Source organism: Ascaphus truei, chromosome 1 (assembly GCF_040206685.1).
Source record: "Ascaphus truei isolate aAscTru1 chromosome 1, aAscTru1.hap1, whole genome shotgun sequence".
Classification (NCBI taxonomy): Eukaryota; Metazoa; Chordata; class Amphibia; order Anura; family Ascaphidae; genus Ascaphus; species Ascaphus truei.
The window spans coordinates 345,622,988-345,643,165 of NC_134483.1; the positions used below are offsets into that span (position 1 = coordinate 345,622,988).

A 20,178-nucleotide genomic window follows, 5' to 3' on the forward strand; every position below is an offset into this window, starting at 1 on the left:
ATTTCTAGTAAATCACCATTTATCTGATCCTCTACCCCTTATCCACTCTTTTCTCTACCATGTATCCTTTAGTATCCGCATTAATAGGAAACTTCTTCCCCTATCGTGTCACTTCCTTTCTCTCTATGACCGTACAGTATGATAAAATAAAAAAACACAACACCATACCCCTCTCCCTCCTCCTACACATCAAATTTCCTTGCACCTCTTTTGGGTAACTAATCATTGGTAACGTTAAGAGAAAGTCATTCCTTTGCAGTCTCACCTGGTCCTGGGGCTTGCCTCCGTGTTGGTCGCTGTGGATTGAAGTCACAGTGAGATCATGTGCTTGTTGGCTCAGCCCCTCGGTCTGTCACTGGTCTGTGCCTGATCACTGCAGGAATACATCCTGATCCCATTACATGAAACAGGGGAACGGAAGCTAGGGGTGCTACAGCCCACCTCCCCTCAAACTAGGGGTGCTACAGCCCACCTCCCCTCAAACTAGGGGTGCTACAGCCCACCTCCCCTCAAACTAGGGGTGCTACAGCCCACCTCCCCTCAAACTAGGGGTGCTACAGCCCACCTCCCCTCAGTGTATACATGTTGACATGCTGTGAAGTTGTCCTTACTGTGCGTTATAGAAGGCTGCATGGTGATTTGACACTTCTCCGGGTATTAGCAGCATTCTGAGTAGGATCTTAAGGGGAGACGAGGTCAGCTGCACTTCCCTAGAATGTCTTGTTTCCCATAAGAGCTTAACATATCATTATGATTGCACATGTATAAGCCTATTGTGATTAACTAAGACTTATAACATCCCAAAAAGGCAGTTCTCTTAATTATGTGTCCTTGCTTTTAAAATAAAGTGACATTAACCCAGCCACCCCCCCCCCCCCCCACTTAAAAAAAAAAAAAAAAGTTATAAGTACCTTTGTTTGCACACAAAAAAGATTCATTTTCTGAACATCTAACACTAAAGGCGCCCTGCACCCACACCCTCCATACATGTGCAGATAAGCTCACAGAAATCCTCACTACCCACCTTTAAAAAAAAAGTGGTGTGTGTCTGCGCACATTGACTGGTGACCCTTAAGTGCACTTGGAAATCAATTTTCCCTGTCTCCACAAGCGCTGCGCATTGCTAAGCGTACATGCACATGCGGTGAGGACATGCGCATCGTATAACATTGATTCGATCGTGCCAAGCTGCACTGTGGCTGCAGCTGAAATTGCATTCTGGAAATACACTGTGCTGAAAAAGTGTATATATATATATATATATATATATATATATATATATATATATATATATATATATATTTGATTTGTATAAAAATGTTGTCAAACGAAAAAGCAGGTAAGACCAGGCACTCTAATAAAGCAAAACAATGTGTATAAAGATTGAAAGAATATTTGTGCTACCAGCAAAAAAGCAAGGATTCTTAGGCCAAGTTCAGGGTGGCTGCTACGGACGCTTGCATCCGTGCGCGCCTCCCCCGCGTGCTCCTGCAGCCCGGCAATCTGTGCCTAGGCTGCAGGTGTTGGGTCGCGGTGTTTGTTGGGGCGTGGCGGGGTCAGGGCAATCGCCAGCTCACGTGACGCGACTGCCGCCCCAAATATCATTTTGGTTTGTAGCGGCAAAGTGTAGCAGCGTCAACGCTGCACTTTGCCGCCGGTGGAGTTTTCAGTTTGAACACTCCCACCGAACAACCCGAACTTGCGAAGAACGTGCGCACGTCGCGTAGCAGCCACCCTGAACTCGGCCTAACTTGCTAAAATCTCCAAATAGGCACAATCTGTGTGCTCATACACATATCAAATACATTTGATTGCTAGGACATGCCACAGCCATTCACGTTGGTCTTAGGAGTGTCCGGGGACTGCCTCTTTATCAGTCTCTGTGGGTTGATAACAGATCTACTTTGCTCTCTGCCTTAAATCTATTTCCTCCTCTCTGTTTTAGAACTCTGCCTTTCCCCCACTCTCCTCTAGAACAGAACACTGCCCCATCTGTCTCTCTTCCAGAAAAGAACACTGCCCTATCTCTGTCTTTCTCTTCTAGAACAGTACACTGCCCCATCGGTGTCTCTCTTCTAGAGCACAACACTGCCTAATCTCTGCCGGTCTCTCTTCTAGAGCAGAACACTGCCTAATATCTGCCTGTCTCTCTTCTAGAGCAGAACACTGCCTAATCTCTGCCGGTCTCTCTTCTAGAGCAGAACACTGCCTAATCTCTGCCTGTCTCTCTTCTAGAGCAGAACACTGCCTTATCTCTGCCTGTCTCTCTTCTAGAGCAGAACACTGCCTTATCTCTGCCTGTCTCTCTACTAGAGCAGAACACTGCCCCATCTCTGCCTCTCTCACACTCTCCCTCTCGCCAGGAAGCTGCATTCAAGCTCTGTTGCGCGAATAATTACTGCTAATGCAGAGCAGTTTCTAATTTCGTACTTCTGAACTGGCCTCGTCAAAGACACCTCAACCAAGGGGCTTTTCTCCTGGCCTGTCGCTGCGGATTGATGTCACTGATCATGTGACCGTGGCTCTGTCAGTGGAGAAGCTCATGCATGCATAGCAGAGCAATGCTGAAATCCTGATCCAAGCTGCAGGGAGGGAGAGGCAGAAACCCATAAAGCAGGAAGATCACGGGGTGAGAGACAAATGGAAGCTGGCAGCCCCAGCATTGTGCAAGCAGGAGAAAGTTGAAACATGCTGCTATTAAGCAATTATTACTATTATATTATTATCTCTTTGTTATTTGCTACTGCTGTGTGTACATTCCTATCCCAAGGATGCTGAAACTGCCAGACTCCTGCCCAGCACTGCTGGCCTTAGAGACTTCAATAGAGTCTAACTCACTGAAATTAGAATTATTCCATTAAAATAGTACATTTCAAACCACCGTTTGATGATCCTGATGGCCAGAGACCGTCGTGGGTTTCTTTTTCTGAGATGTGGTTGGATTTGGAAAGTATCAAATCAAGTTAATCCCGTCCCCGATAATCAGGATTAGAGGTTTATCATATGCAGAACTCCCTAATGTCACGTATTGCCAGCTACCATAGATATTACTGTTAGGATAATGTGGGGCTGAGGTTTGAGAACCGACTATAAATTCTATTTACTTCTCTTAAAGGTGCTTTCCGTCGTAGGCGACAGGAAACACACAGTGTAAAGAATGTAAGAACCTTATTGTCTTCTTTAAACAAATGGAACCAGTATACAGCAAAGTTTGGACTGCTTTTTGTTTCTTTGAAAATTAAGCAATATATTGTTTCCACTAAGGCATATAAATTGGGCAGTTTTTGTCAAGTGCTTCCACCTTATCCAAACCTGTCCTCTGTCAGAGAGCCAATAAAGGTTAGGAAGAGGAGAGGGACACTCCAGCTGCACAACTCTTGTTGAACAGAGAGTGACATCAAACAGAAGGGAGAAGCCAGAGGAAATCAAATGCCTCCCAAACCTCAGCTCACCATTTTTACAAAGTCACTTTAAACAATGATTTTAAAATACGTACAGGTGTTCAGTTTTGGTTAGAAAAGTCATCCTGTGCCCAGATGTGCCACCTGAAACATGTCACTGCTATTTGCATACTTGGGGAGGGCCTGTCCTGTTAACTAGTGCTAATGCGTACCTGCGATATCTTTCCTAATTAGGCTAAGTGTCTCCTGAGACTATTTATACGGCTGAGATTATACAGCATGCGTGCATACTCGTGCGCCAACCTCAAATTGGCTAATGCCTATGTGTCCGCTCCGTGTGCGCACACGACGGAATGCGCTGGTGCAACAGCGATTTGAAGAGACAACATTTTTTTGTTTTTGCAAGCGCTGCCACGTGACGTCAGCATCACGCGAGCTAGTTCAGCCAATGAGGGCGAACCAGCTTTGTGATGCCCCCGCCACGCCTCCAGATCGCCTCCCCAATCTCCTGCAGCCATATTCATAGATCACAGGGGCTTCGGGAGGCTATGCAGGCGCGCGGGCTGTATAATCCTACTCGTCAAACATAGTACTGAATGCAATGTGTACACTGACCGTATATACAATTTCCATTACTTAATAGTTTTTTTTAACTGTTTATGTCCAATACAAAGCCACTGAAAATATGTATTTGTCCCTGGAATGTATACGTTGGCAGCAGCCCCTGCTTTGCGGGTAGTTTTCTTTAAATGTACTTTGGAAGTTGGTCCATGGCCCTCCAACCTCTGGGGGTTCCCTTAGTTGTAGTTTTTTTATTCCAGTTTTTGAGCAGACCTTGGCAGCCATATTGTGTCTTGCCTCAACCTCAGGAACAGGGTAACGGTACTGTAGCTTGGAGCATCTCTGATCCTCGTCATCTCTCAGTTTAAGTTATAGTTTGTAAAAAGTAGCGCGGATTTCTGCTTGAAAATTAACAATTGTGAAGCTCAAAAAGGGTCTGAGAGGTTTCTCGCTGCGACTGGTTACTCAGTTACCAATGTGACAACCTTAAACATGAACTTTAGTTTTAAATGTGTATTGCTACTTTTGGACCCTGTGGAAATGAATGTTGCACTACAGACTAGTACTTTCAACCATTTGGGTCATTTTCTTAACCATTTTAAGGCTCTTCTAGGTAGCATTGATGTCCTATGAAATCAGACAAGCATTGCCTCTGTAAAGACATTTAGGGCCTTATTCTATAATGTCTGAAGTGGCTTTTCAGGCTATTTCAGCCAAAAATCTCTATGGAAGTGTGATACCAGCACTGGCATCTAGGTGCTGGAAAGAGTAAATCCTCCCTGGAGTTGTCAAGAACACCTGAAATCTAATTAATCAGCCTGGGCTGAACTCCTGAAAAACAAGGAAGTGTTTGGTCACAGGCTGAGCCTGACCCAGAAAGGCAGTGAGAAAGACTGACCGGTTTTCCCTCAGAGAAGGAGGGAGGCAGAAGGGGCTCCTCGGCTACCAGAGGCTGGTTAAAGAAGTTGGCAGATTGTTAGAGAAGCTGCTGAGAGAGCCGTGCTGAAGCAGTGTAATGAAGCTGAGAGAGCGTGAGAGACACTGCTGAAAGAGCCGTGCTGAAGCAGGGACATCGACAGATGGACTAAGATAAGCAAAACCCTTTCTATTGCTACAATATGACAAAAGACTATGCTGTTTCTTTATTGCCTATGCCAGGCCATGTTTTGGGGTGGGAATTGGCTTAGCTGGCTGCCCAGGGCTGAAGAAGTAAGTTATATCCCTGACCGGGATAGGTTTTTATTTATGCTTTTTATTTTGGTTTAGCTTTCTTAAAGGGACAGTGGGCCTGCGAATATGTTACGTAGCCCCTATAAATAAACCCCACGTAAATAGAAGTACTGTGTTTCCGGCCTTATTTGGGATCAAAGGGACCTCAAAGTGATGTGGTTGTCACATATGGTGGAGAATGCGGGCAGTCCCTAAGGCACCATGCAGCGGAAACTGTGGTGTTGAAGATAAATGCGGGGATTTAAAATGGCTGCCCAACTGAAGTGAAAAGCAAGCAAAGTGTGTCCCAATGTGTATGACCAGTTATGCTACAGCATGCACAGAGAATGTATGTAGTGTGGATGCAATAGCACCCAGAGGTCAGAAGATTGAAAGGTACTGAACTCAAGCAGAAAACAAAAATTTTCTGAAGAAAGTGGAAATTGAATCTAGCAAGTGCTGTAGGAAAAGCTAATGCCTTTTGCTGAAGCGAGTGAAGTTGCAGCTAGCAAGTGCTGTGTACTGTATAAAGATAATGCCACAGGCAAAGTGCTGAGTGTCAGAATTTCCCTGCTGGGGTTTTAAAATGGCCGATGTGAAATGTTTGTTTTGCAATGTACGTAATCATACAAAACAGTGTCCCTTCAGGCCCTACGATGATGACGACGACTCATACCAGATTAATTTAGTATGCTAGGCCTGTCGTGGAGTAGGTCACATGGAAAATGTGTGTCCCCTAATTTTCAAAGACAAACAGCTGCAAAAGCAAACAAGGCCATGTGAGTACAAGCAAGATGTGGAAGCTGATACCAGTGAGTGTGTGCCCAGTACTACTGATGTCTCTGCAGCTAATAAAGCAAAAATAAAGAAGAAAAAGAAAACTGTTCCTCAAGTCACAGAGGAAGTGACCGAACCACCTGAACCTGCGTTGTCAGAAAGGCGCCGAGATGTGCTGCAGACCGGAGTGAGGGGCAGAATTGTCATCGGAACGGTGGCAAAGGAAAAGGAGGAGCAAAGGAATGCTGAATCCTTGATCCAGGATAAAGAGGCTTTAATTTCTCCACTCCAAGCTGCCCGCCATGATTATGAAGTCCTGTGGCAGGGATTGATGAAGGAGCGAGAATGTAACAAGAAGGAGCGAGAATCTAACAAGGAGCGTGAAGTGAACGCCGAGTTACAGAGGTGTATACTCCCAGCTTTATAAGAGTACGCGGCTTTGAAGAAAACAGAGTGTCTCTTACAGAGTGAGTTGGAGGACTGGTCTGGAAAATGCCAAAGCCTCAATTGCTACCATGGAGGAAAAGCAGAACAAATCGGACAAACTGATTGATAACCTCAAACAGAAATACGGGAAGGCTCTACAAGAGGTTCACTCTCTCAGCACAGAGGTGGAACACTCACACCAGGAGCGCCACAGTCTAAACACAGAGCTGGATTTGTTGAAGGAACCCCATGAGAATGCCCTGAGGGATTTAGAGACTGTAAAGAAAGAGAATGTAAGTGACACACAGAAAAATTCAGACTTGACTGATCAAGTCACTAAAGGTGATAAGAAGCTTCACCAAGCAGGAAATGTGGAGAAGCGATTGATCCAGGAAAAGTTATAGGTGCAGCAAGCACTGCAGAATGCAGAGAGGGTGCAACGTGTCTCCCTGGAGCAGCACACACAAGCAGCGCACCTATGGCAGAGCCAGCTGCAAGAGCTACGTGCAAGTCTGCAACGGCCAAGGAGAAGCAGCGAGTGCTACAGGAACGTCCGAGTACCCAGTATGTCCCCACAGAACAGCATGAGGAGATGAGGGCCACGCTGTGCGCCACAAGAGCATCGCTGGGGGTGGAGTTTAGAAGCCAGGTAACTCTGTATGAGAGGGAGCACGAGAAGGTCCAGAGACTGGAGCAAGAACTGGAGAAGCAGAGCAGCAACTCCATCTCCATGAGTCAGTATGCCAAGGAGAAAGAAGCCTGGAAAACGGAAGCCGCAGCGATCCTAGCGACAAAAACTGCACAGCTCCAAAAGATGAAGGAGGTGCTGACACAAGCCCAGAGCAAGCACCGGGAAGAGGTGAAGGCCCTGAGAGGGGACTTGCAGGAACAAACAGAAGAGCTGCAGAAGCAGATGACTGAGCGCGAGATACAGCGCACCAAGAGGGAGGAGGTGTCTGTCCGTCAAGTGGCCTGTCTGACATTGCGCTATGAAACCGAGATGGCCGATATTTACAAGCCAATGGATCACACGGCCAATGAGGGGGCCCGGCTGCAGCTGGAGCTGGATAAGGTCCGGGAGGAGCACCAGCAGCTGCAGGTCAAGAATAGAGAAAAGGAAACAGAGTTAAACCTTGCTCTGAATCAGCTGACAGATGTGGAATCGCGACTCAACTTCAAAGAAGCTGAACTAGCAGCCACACTGAGTGGGAAAAGACATACAGGGGGACTGCTTCAAAACTTGAGGAAGGACCTGGAGTCTGAGTGTGCTGGCCGCAAGATGACAGAGAAACAAAAGCGCAACCTGGGGGAGAAGCTCGAGGCTCTGAAGACTGAGCAGGATGCTACGTTGAACTCTAATGCTGCCCAGCAGGAGGTTTCTCAGCTGAAGTTGGAGAATTTACAACCCTAAGACAGACACTTGGGTCACAGAAGCAGTCCATGAGAAAGAGGGCGGTAGAGATAAAGCAAGTGAGGTGAACCAGGAAGCGTGATTACAATACCGTTGTAGTACTACAGTCTACTTTCCACAAGGCACGGAAGATGAAGGCCAAGTGGCAATGCAGTAGCACAGTAAGAATCCAATCATACTACAGTGCCCAGGGGACCCAAAGTGACCTCCTTGCCATGAGGGCAGTCACTGTGAAGAGACAGTCACGAATGAGACGGAAGTGTGCCCATGATCGTAAGAGGCGAAAGACCGCACAGATTGTCCAGCGACTCTCCCAACAGAGTAAGTTAAAGAGTCAAGACAGAAAGGCCCAAGCCTATGAGTCTGCTGACGGTAAAAGAGAGGTGCCATGGGGTGCACTTCGGGTTAATAAGAATCCTGACCAAGTTGAAGTACTAAAGATAAATATTGTCGAACCCAAAACTGAAGGTACGCTGATGGAGAAAGGTCCAAAAGCCATCACCGCTAAAACAGAGTTGCTGTCTTCACAAGAGAAGGCCAAACAGTCACTGGCAAGTGTATGCAATGAGCTGACCGAGGTCAAGGCTCTTCTACAGAGTAAGGGAAACTCTGAGCATGAGAGAGCTAATAGACAGCAGGATGCTCAGGAACATTTGCAGAAGGGGACACAACAAAGGCGGAACGTCAACCCTAGACTCCGGCCGGCACAAGATAAAGAGGTAGTGAAGTACCAGTCTGAAGGCCCAGTATTTGCCCCGAAGGAGAGACACTTCAATTGGAAGGCAAGGAAAAAGAAGGGGTGGATGTCAGACGTGTCTGACAAAGAAGTTGGTGCACGGGAATAGTGCACAGGTCGCTCACAGGGCAATGTTTCGCTGGCGGGAGGGATATGTGATACCAGCACTGGCATCTCGGTGCTGGAAAGAGTTAATCCTCCCTGGAGTTGTCAAGAACACCTGAAATCTAATTAATCAGCCTGGGCTGAACTTCTGAAAAACAAGGAAGTGTTTGGTCACAGGCTGAGCCTGACCCAGAAAGCCAGAGGCAGTGAGAGACACTGACGGGTTTACCCTAAGAGAAGGAGGGAGACAGAAGGGGCTCCCCAGCTACCAGAGGCTGGTTAAAGAAGTTGGCAGATTGTGAGAGAAGCTGCTGAGTGAGCCGTGCTGAAGCAGTGTAAAGAAGCTGTGAGAGACACTGCTGAAAGAGCCGTGCTGAAGCAGGGACATCGCCAGATGGACTAAGATAAGCAAAACCCTTTCTATTGCTACAATATGACAAAAGACTATGCTGTTTCTTTATTGCCTATGCCAGGCCATGTTTTGGGGTGGGAACTGGCTTAGCTGGCTGCCCGGTAGACAGGGCTGAAGAAGTAAGTTATATCCCTGACTGGGATAGGTTTTTATTTATGCTTTTTATTTATGCTTTTTATTTTGGTTTGGCTTTCTTAAAGGGACAGTGGGCCTGCGAATATGTTACTTAGCCCCTATAAATAAACCCCACGTAAATAGAAGTACTGTGTTTCCGGCCTTATTTGGGATCAAAGGGACCTCAAAGTGATGTGGTTGTCACAGGAAGTTGATGGGGAATTTCAGCTACAGCTGCCTGAGCAGACACTTTGGACTATGTAGAATTACCCCCTTAGGCTCAGTTTTACTAACCGGTGGTAAAGACTCAACTGAGCCATAAGATGTCTTAAGATTTAGCCCTGTTTGATAAAAAATAGCCCTTTAGGATTTTGCCCATTAGTCAAACTAGGACTTGGTATGATACCCATTACAAAGCTGTTGACGTAAATTGTGTACTTGAATAAAGTGTACTGATTTAAAAGTGAAACTTGGCAATGTTCAACCGGTTTTGTATACCTCCTCTTTCTTCTCAATATATAGTCATATACATATTTTCATCTTTTCTCATCACAGCCTGTTCCCAGAGCGATTCAGCAGAGCTGTTGATTATAGACAATGCCGCCCCTGAAAGATGCAGAACTGGGCGCATTCACCTACTTTGCGTCAGCTCTCCCGCATGATGTTTGTGGAAGCAACGGCCTTCCTCTCACGCCAAACTCTATCAAAATCCTGGGGCGGTTTCAAATCCTCAAGACCATCATCCATCCCAGACTTTGCCAGTATGTGGACATCTCTCGTGGTAAACATGGTAAGTTGATTGAACAAAAATGTAATGTGATCTGAGGAACAGTAGAGGGAGCAAACATGATAACAGTGAAACCGGTCACGGGTGAACCGTAAGGCTGCACTTAGAGTGCTGGCGACTACGACGTCGTGCAGCGCCATAGCAAGTACATGCTGTCTGTCGCGGGTGCCCATAGTGGGTGCGACCACGACGGCGCTGCAGCGGTCGCGATTGCCGGTTGTCAAAGGATTTGTACTTTTTCGGCGATCGCCACGTGACGTGAGCGGTTCAGCCAATGAGGACGAACTGCTCATGGCCACACCTCCGCCACGCCCCCCGGTCGCCCTCTCTTGTCTCCTGCACTATCAGCAGGAATCGCTATTACAACGGGTGACGTCACGCAGTCGCGTCGCCGTAGCAGACACTATTAGCGCTGCCTAAAAGACAGATCAAGAGATGGCTGTCCTTTCTGCAGGCTACATGATGAACTGGTACTGTACTCCAGTCTGACCTAAAGTGCCACTTCATCATATTACTGTGTGTGACCTGACACACAAACCATAATCATTAAAACCTATGGTTGCCAGTGCTGACATGCTTCTTAAGGCCTGGGACCCGCTGCGCTCGTTGGCGCGGGCGGCAATGTAGCGAGTTCCCCACCAGCAGGGGAATCCTCGCGAGCCGGTCCCGGTCCCCACTGGCTGCACAGCTGACTACACGCTGTGGCGCGTCAGCCGCTAGGAGACACCACAGAATGGTGTTTCCTAGCGTTGACGCGTCACGTGGTATGGCTGTGAGCCAATGGGGAGGGGAGGCTGCGGAAGGAGGAGAGGCTTCGGGGAGCGGGGAGGAGTGTGGAGTGAAAGCAGCGTGAGTGCCTCTCTGTGTGTGTGTCTGAGTGCGTGCGTGCCTGCCTGTGTGTGTGTCTGTCTCTGTCTGTGTGTGTGTGTATGAGTGCGTGCGTGCCTGTCTCTGTCTGTGTGTGTGTGTGTGTGTGTGTGTGTATGAGTGCGTGAGTGCCTGCCTGCCTGCGTGTGTGTGTTTTTTTTACTTACCTGCAGCCCGTGGAGGGAGGGGGGGGAAGAGTAGCGGGTCCCTCCGCTCAAGCCACGCCCCCCCTCCCTGTCAATCCTCCCACTCCCGCCCACCTCCCGCTCCGGCCCCTCACGTCATGGCCGCGCCCCCTCACGTCATGGCCGCGCCCCCCCCGACCCGTTTGGCCACGCCCCCCCCGCTCTGAGAAAAGTATCCTGTAGACCGCAGATCGCGGTACAGCGAGTTGCACGCGCCGCCGGCAAGCAAGCCAGCCGTGCGGACGCGTGCAACGGGACCTTAGCCTAACTCTCTGGCCCTGACTGATGTTTTGAAGCTGCAAAAACTGTGGCTTTGCTGTTACTGCGTCTTTTGAACACGTCTGAAAGTCTAGTCATGCAATGTCTGGTATATAATGTATACCCTGTTTACTTATGTAACTATATTTGTAACCATATATTATTTGTCATCTTAAAGCAGCAGTTCAAGCAGTATCCTACATGTGTTTTTTTTATTTTTTTTTAATCAGTTCTGTACTATGAGAAAATATTTGTAGCATTTAAAAAAAAAAAGAAAAAATATATATGTTTCAATGACATTTTTAATGTTTCTAATGTAGGAAGCGTTTCCAAAGTGACAGCCCCCTTCCCCTTCTGACAGGCTCTGGCTCTTGAGCCCCGCCCTCTCTCTAGCAGTGAACCAATTGTATCTAGTAACTGCCCAGTCAATCATATTCCAGAACTACATTGCCCAGAATGCTGTGCAAGAACTGAATTAAAAAACCCAGAGCAAGCGATCGATTGCAGGAGAATGGATCGATCTGCAGATTAGCTAATCACTTGTCAGTGTGCAGATTGTATTGATGCACATATTGAATGGGACAAAAAATATATACATATTTTTTTTTTTTTTTTAAACAGTCAGCTTTAACTCCTGCTAGGACATACTTGAAAACGAGCGGTAACTCAATGTATTACTTCCTGGTAAAACATTTTATAAAATAAATGAATAGTGTGTTTATTGTGTACTCTTTGTGTTAGCAAGTGTTTTGGGGAGTGGATATAGAGGGCGGTGGGAGAAGTTAGTCGATGCACATGTTTTTCTGAGATGCAGAAAGTTCTGTATGTTAGGTCGTCATCTTTCTCTCTTCCCTGCATCAATCCACCAGGGCTAAATTGGTGTAATCCAGTCCAACAGATCTGTGTCAAATGCAAGGAACTTTCCACACATCCTTCTTACATTTTACATGGACACCAACATTTGGATCGCATATATCTGCAATGTTGAGTCATTCTTTATAACCATATAGGCTATACGTATTTTTCATCATGGAATAAATAGCGAGCATAGTACAGTGTTAGCTAGTAGAGTAGACAAACAAAAGTGAGGTAGAAGTGATACCTTTGTTGGCTAACTCGTGGCTAAAAAGAGTGCAAACTTTCATGACCACAAAGGTCCCTATGTCATTCAGATTTTTTTACCTAATAAATTAGCCTGAAGAAGGGACCTTTTGTGATCCTGAAAGTTTGCACTCTTTAACCACAGGTTAGCCAATAAAAGTATCCCTTCTAGCCTACTTCTGTTTGTCTCATCATGGAATGAAATTGCAAACCTACCAAATACAAGGAAATCATCAGCTCAGCAGAGTCTATGTCCTGGGTGAGTTTCAAAGCCTAGAAACAGTCACTATGCTAATATAAATGATGCTTTATATCTGATATTGGCAAAAGGTGCATTGAATTGTTTATTATGTAATGTCAGCTCATCCTGTGGTGTTGGCTCCAAAGAGTACACATGCTAAGCCTACGTTGTATATTGTCTCTATAGCACTGATTGTAAACTGAGACATTATAAGCTGGATGTTATGGAATGAGGCAAAAGAAGGGGGAAGGGGAACACAAAATGAATGAGTCCCCTAAAGAATTCACTAACTGCACACCATGGTGTGCAGTTAGTGAATTCTTTAGGGGACTCATTCATTTTGTGTTCCCCTTCCCCCTTCTTTTGCCTGATTCACTTATCAGTTCACAGTTTACACCCACATTTACAATTACCATTATTATTATATACTTTTTCACTTTACTCAATTAGTGTGGCCCTGTGATCACTCCCTAATCCTCCCCTTGTTTTCTAAATGTTATGGAATGGCCACATAAAAAATGATTGTCTAACAATTACACGTATACATTTATTACTGAAGTTCTATTTCTCTTTAACCCTGTCTGTGTTGTGGGCACTACAAACCCATTGATGAACTATGTTTGCAATCCTTTCCAAATGTAAACAAGCTTATTGTTTTTTTAATTAATTTATTTAAATGTCTGCAGTCCTGCTACTTTCCATGCAAAGAATGTAAGAGGGGTGAACATGTTCTGTACGGTATCACAACTATTAGTCAAGAGAAGCTAGGAGTGAAGAGGGTGACAGTTGGGGTTCACACAGTGGGAGTCCAGTAAATTGATTTTCAAGTTCGTTAGTAATAGAGTTTTTAGAGCTAGTGATGGGGATATAAGGTGAGAGTTGGTATTTGGAGCCAGAATTTGTATGTGTGTAAAACTCGCTGAAGCAAGTAAAAAGGTGGGCCTCTGTATGAATCTCTGCAAGACCAAAGTGGTCCGAGACCAAACAAGTGTCTGTGACATCATCACAAGAGTGAAGAAATTAAAATGGCAGTGGGCCAGACATCTCACAAGAAAATATGACCATCGTTGGACAAAGATGGTACTCGACTAGATTCCAAGGGAGATGAAAAGATCAAGACGACAACCAAAAGATAGATGGGAGGGTGAAATCAAACAATTTGTGGGCGCAATGTGGAAAGGAGCGACTTTCAACAGCAGTACCTGGAAGGTCATTGGGGAGGCCTTCATCCAGCAGTGGATCGATGATGGTGTGTGTGTATGTACATATATATATTTTTATGATTATTTTATTGCTCAGCCACACACACCTTGTGCCATGTTATTACATAAGGAAATTTTTGTGGTGCCGTCTGCTTCTCTTCTTCATAGCGTTTGAACATGGCACACGTTTCTGTCTGAGGAATAGGAATCTATTACATTATTCTCTGTTGGACACTACTTTCTAATTCAGATTCCAGCTGCACTAGCCATCATCACCTCTAAAACACCGTACATTTATTATATATACACTGACAATTCTCTTTATTACACGCTCAATCACCTATTGTTCCACTTGTATTCTATTTTCCTTTCCATACACGCTCTTCATCAGAAACCTCACCTTGGATTACCGTGGTTTGAATAAAGGGCTTGATATGAATTTGTTTTTCCTCTGGTTTGGCTCAAGTTAAGCTCTGTGTTTAGTAAAGTTGTCAATAGACAGTAAGCAGTTAGTAAAACTAGCTTATTCCCTTTCTATTGCTGTAGCTAAAAGTTGACATGGTTGTACCCCTTCTTTACCAGAGGTGTCGGAGATACATTTCTTAGCAGGCACCTGAAGCATGCAAGTGTTTTTTTGCTGTTGATTACATGTATTTCTGCTATACAGGCGGGCCCCGCTCGCACGGCGGGTTCCATTCCCTAGCGTCGCTGCAAAGCGAAAATCGCCGAAAAGCGTAACTGGCGATTTTCAGCTTCTGTGCATGCGCAGACTTGCAGTCCCCCCCCCCCTTCTGCGCGAACCCAGCCACTCCCCCGTTCTGCCCTTGTGCGACCTCGGTCATCACCATTCTGCGCAGACATGGAGGCCCCCTTCTTGGTACCGCCGTATTGGCAGATCAACGCCAAGAAGCGGGGCCCTACTGTATTAAATAAATATGGGTGGCCAATATAAACAGTCATATTTGATCCCTTCAGACAGTACTGGTGGCACTGCTTTGTTCTGCAGATGAATGCAGTACTGAATGTGTTAAATCTTTTTCTCAGTTAGCAGCTTCACAAAATGTTCTTCGAGCTCAGTGATTTTCAACCTTTTTTGGTTAAGGAAGCCTAAGTGAAGTTCTGAGACCCCCCCCCCCCCAACCATCTCTAATAGCAACACTGTGATCAGAGGCGTTGTACAGTCTTCTGTATTTGATACAATTTTCAAATGAGCAGAGAATGGCAGGGAACCCTTAAGGGATGCCCGGGGAACCCAAGGGTTTCCTGGTTGAAAAATACTGCTCTATCTGAACTTCTTATCTAGAAAACATATGGATTAAATCAGCTTGTGATTCTCTAGTTATGTACATTTCAGTTGTTTTTTTTCCCCAGTTTGCTCCAGGGGTACTACGCAAACAGAGTTCAGTTATAGTGGACTTCTTTTTTCACTGTATATTTCTTTCATTATTTGATGGGGTAGCCTTAAAATAAAAAATCACGAGCTATGATATGGTATTGTTCTTACAATTATAGCTGATACAGGAAGATGCAATATTTAGGTACAATGGATAGGATTGGCTGGGGTTCCATGTTGTCAGGACAAATCTTGATTCATAAAAGGTTATACCCCACTGGTCCAGCCTGAGCATTGAAAAGAAGTGCAGGGATTGCAGTGTTTTTCATTCCCTGTCTTGACAAGATCAGCGGAGAAACACTTGTACTGCTGCTGAGTGCACGATGCTGCCTCTGCCTTTCAAGAGCTTAGAATTATGAACTGTTTAAAAGTAATAAGGACAGAGGAGGTTTTCCATATCCTGACTATAAATAGTATTCAGCGCAGATGTAGAATATCTGCAGCCCTCAACAGTTGCCTTGCTCGGATTTTAAATCTTCAACGATGACAAGTTGACTAAAAAAGAAAACATTACAGAACACCTTTTGTTTCGTATAAAGACGGGATCTGGGTAACCTAGCAACCAGAAACCATTATCCATAGCCATGACCATTTCACCCTTCTCAGAGGCAACGTGGCTTTTGTGATGAACGATGTTAAAGTAAGTATTTGAAGTACATGAGTATTTTGAAGTAAGTCCTAACCTTCAGTGTTGCTTTAAATCGCATTGTTCAGCAACATTATTAAACTTATTTCTCAGTGTTCCATAAAAGAGGGATGGCGTGGCAGTCACATCTTGTGGCCAAAGCAAAAATCTGATCACAATGATATGAGCCTCATTGTGCTGACCCTACTTTGAGTCCTACATCCAACGCTTGCAGAGGCATGTCACCCTGCGTCTCAATGTCAGTTGAGTGTCCTCCATTAGAGGAGTTAGGCAGGAGAGTTGAGAGATGTTCATACTGTATTAGGACGGGTGTTACATTTTTTTGCCTCTCTTTATACATTTTGTATTTTATTTTGTACCTTTTCCTTAGTTACAATAATCTCCCTGGTTAATAATTTGAGTCACCTGTAAAAACAACCAAAAAACAAATTGCCACATGTGAATGTATTTCAAACTAGTCGTAACTGTTTTGGTCCTGGAGTGAAGCATGTTGTGATACTTTTTAGCAGACCAACATTGGAGCTGTTCATGGATGAAATGATAGTCTGCAGAGCTCTCACATCCTCATGGGATTCCTCAAGTGTACACTTGCATACTCGAAGAAGAAACCTGTGGGGGTTTGAAAGCTCTGTACACAATTATTTAATTTATAAAGAAGGCTAATGTTGTTTCGCTAGTGGGTGTAACAACCTACATTGAATCTCCATGTGCCAAAGCAAACTTTCTTCTGTTGATACAGTACAGTTCTGGGCGCACCTGTATCTACCTCCTGCTGCCTGAGTCAAGTTGGTCGTTTCCTGGGGGTTCCTGTATGCCGCTTCTTACATTTAGAAAAAAATAAGTAAAACTTCGCACAAATTGTAAAAATCTCGTGTGATCTGAGCAGTGTTGAATTAAGAGGAATAATTAAAACACAGTGATTTAACCATATAAGTGCACCAAGTTCAAACTCCTACGTATTTCGTTAGATTAACTTCATCAGGGAAGATGAAGTTGGTTAATCTAACGAACCGCTTAGGAGTTTGGACAGTAAATTGGCAAGTACTTTTTCACTCTCTATACAACTGGAGCTTATCCGGTTAGCCTTTAGCACTGTGTCTGAGTCGGCGCGGGTTGGTCGTTGACACGGCACGCCTCAACCCTGTGACGTCAGCGTGCTGTATAGTGAAGCCGTGGAGCCATAGCTTGCATTGCGGGTCTTCCCCCAGAGCCAGTAGTTTTGGGGTAGCTTATATTTGTTCCGATATGTTGCTGGACTGTTGCACGGACTGCCGCATAAAGGGAAATGCACGTCCGTGAATTTACGATCGTGCAGGCAGGTTCCAGGATGGAGTTTCTTCACCGGAGCTCCATTCAGCCTGATACAAGAACCTCTGGAGTGGAGTGGAAATCCGTGGGAACAACTGATACTTACCAGGCGCATTTGTTATAACAACCGAGCGGTAATATGTACCCTAAACATGCCCTGCCTAACTAATTGAACCTTGCTGTACGTGCATATTTTACCACTTTATCATTCATAATTATATTTGTACATTTTTACACTGCGAGGTCGTGCCCTGTCTTTCTTTCCTTGCATATACTGCTTCTTGCTTGCCTTGCCTGCCTTCCCTGCTGGATGACCTAAAGGCTGATGGTTCTGCTTTCACTTTGCAGCCTCCTGCAGTGCCGGTTGTGGCAATGTGTTTCCCCTCTGCGTGCTGATTCTGCCTTCGGACCGCGGGTCTCACCCACAGGACCATGCAGTTTTGTCCATTAACCCCTTGCGGACATTCTGGTGATGTATATTCTATTTCAAGTGCAGGACTCATAGGCGTTGCCTCATTTGGGACTCCCTGTTTTTCTTCTCTGCCCCATTGCAGGAGGGTATTTAACCGTATATTCATCAGTGTCTATATGGTTCACTTTTAAGGCTAAGTGCATGCTGCCGCAGACTGCGCGGAGGTGTTCGCGCGCGGTGTGATCACATTACCTTAAGGCATTGATCATGCCCATAGACCGCACGTGCGACAGCAGGAGGGGGGTGTGCTTCGTGCGAGGAATCAGTTGAAACTGATTTCTAGGTGCGACGGGCAGGTCACGTGAGCGGTTTGCCCAATGAGGGAGAACCAGCTCCGTGAAGTCACTGACATGCCCCATGGCACGCCCCCAATGGTGCGTATAGCATTTCTGATAAATGCACCCGCTTCAAGCGGGTGATGTCACGGACGCGCATGCCTCAGTGCAGGTGAAACTGTATGGAGTAAGCCTAAGGCCGCGCTTATAGTACCGGCGACGTGACCGAAGTCATCACCCGTTGCAATTGCGAAAGTTGTAATCAGGTTTGGAGACGTCAGCAAGGGGGAAGTCAGAGTGGTTATGTGATTGGCTTATAGGCAGTCAAATGGGGAGACCGTCTCTGCAAAATCAAATTCTAGTGACTGCAAGGATTCTGGTAGCGCCGTCAGGGCCGCCAACAGAAATCGTGGGGCCCAGGTCAAACATTTTAAGCAGCCCCCCCCCCGTCTCAGCGGTATTGCGAGCCGCCCCCCCCCCCCCCCCCCCATTTCACACCTCACGAACCCCCCTCTCTCCCCCCCCATTTCTTTCTCTCCCTCCCGTCTCACCGCCTCTCACTCTCCCGCCTCGCATGTATTCCTCTCCCCTGCGTCTCACTCTTACTCCCTCTTTTCCACACTCGCCCCCTCTGTCCCTCTGTCAATTACCCCACGCTCACTCATTCCCTCCCCCCTCACAACATATATACCAAAAAACTTCCCACCCCCAATGCAAAAAACTTCACACCCCCAAATACATACAAAAAAAATCCCCACCCCCCCAAATATATACAACCTCCCCCCCTCACCACCTACCCAATACAAAAAAAATAATTATATATATATATATATAAGGGAACAAAAAAACTGCTGCGCTAGCTGGAATACCAGAACACAAACGTGATGAAAATATATATTAATGATATACAAAAAATAACTAATACCTGTTAGTACAAAATAGCTGGTAAAAACAAAACATAAATGAACATATGACACAAACACGTGGGAAGGAAAGGGTAAATGGATGAGGGAAAGGGGGTGGGGGAGGGAATAAAAAGCCCCAAGATAAGTGGTGTATAAAATTAAAATAAAATAATAAATGAAAAAGTGTCTTTCAACAGCTACTGGGTGTCGCTGCCAGTCTCAAGGAAAAAACCACCTTCCTCTTAATCTGCAGAACGATAAGAAGACAGCGCGGCTCCCATAGCATAATACTGTAATTTAATAATAAAATATACGTGTACATAGATCACGGACACTTACAATGTGCAAAGTAAAATAAGACAATGATACAAGGTCTTTACAGTCACCCGATGGAGCTTCCGTGGATGAATGACGTGTGTGGTGTCCAACACACTCCTGCTGTGGATGCCAGGAGGATGCGCGCGCACCCGGTCTCACCCTGGTAGTAAATCCCGCGAGAGTGAATGTCCTCCAATACTACAGGATACTGACGCGGCAGTCAGGCTTCCTGCATCAAGATGTAATGCGTGATAGATCCGGACCGGCTCCAAAGCGAGCCAGATACCAAATAACTCAAAATAGACTCAAAATGTGAGTGTTGTATTAACAAGTCCAATACTAGCTCCTTCCCTACGTGTTTCGTCGCACCAAGCGACTTCCTCAGGGGGTCCCCCCAATAAATGTAGCAAAAAGTAGACATACCTTGGGGACCGGCGGTGACTGCGGGGGACCGGCGGAGAGTCGGGGCCTGAAAGCGACCGGCCATCAGATGAAGGCCTCCTCACTCTCTGTCCCACGCCGAGCTTCCAGTCAGCGCGCATCGGAAGCTGAGGTGCGCTGACGTCAGAGGGGCCCGGCGCGCTGGGACAGGATTGCATCTGATGCAGAGCCGGGGCCCGGCAGCCATTAACTTTTTGTTCCCCCCCCATGGCAGCCTTAATTGCCCACGGGGCCCGGGACGCCAACCCCGACTGACCCCCCCCCCCCTGTTGGCGGGCTGTCGCGTCCACTATAAGAGCACGCGACGGCATCAATACAATTGTTTTGAAGCGAAGTCACGTCGCCGTCACTTTAAGCGCAGCCTAAGGCCGCGCTTATAGTGCTGGAGACGCGACCGATGCCGTCGCCACCAGCGAAAGTTATCATTTGTTTTTTAGCTACTGTCGCCAGTGACGTCACTAAAGGGGTCGGATCGTGCAATTTGATAGGTTTAGAGACAGTCGCATGTGGCAACTGTCTCTAAAAAATCAAATTTAGCAGCTTCCAAATTTCCAGTCGCAATGTCGCTCCGTCGCTGTCGCGCTTACTATAAGCGCTTGCGACAGAGTCAATTGATTTGTTTTGGAG

General features: G+C 46.1%; 2 protein-coding genes across 7 annotated transcripts in view; one reads left to right on the plus strand and one right to left on the minus strand.

The window, feature by feature from the left end:
• The window catches only part of AIMP1 (aminoacyl tRNA synthetase complex interacting multifunctional protein 1), a 61,972-nt gene extending 61,584 nt beyond the window's left edge, over positions 1-388 (minus strand). The window contains exon 1 of one of the 3 annotated variants that reach the window (XM_075608619.1): positions 266-388. The gene's annotated coding sequence lies outside the window, so the exon portion shown is untranslated. Of the gene's footprint in view, positions 1-168; positions 188-265 lie in introns of those variants that run through there. The other 2 variants (XM_075608600.1, XM_075608609.1) reach the window with 2 other exon arrangements.
• Positions 389-2,500: 2,112 nt separating this feature from the next.
• TBCK (TBC1 domain containing kinase) overlaps positions 2,501-20,178 on the plus strand; it is a 245,872-nt gene continuing 228,194 nt past the window's right edge. For all 4 annotated transcript variants that reach the window (XM_075608538.1, XM_075608520.1, XM_075608529.1 and 1 more), the window contains exons 1-2: positions 2,501-2,629; positions 9,708-9,942. In XM_075608538.1, coding sequence (XP_075464653.1) covers positions 9,750-9,942 — 193 coding nt within the window. In that variant the 5' untranslated portion in view covers positions 2,501-2,629; positions 9,708-9,749. The remainder of the gene's footprint in view (positions 2,630-9,707; positions 9,943-20,178) is intronic.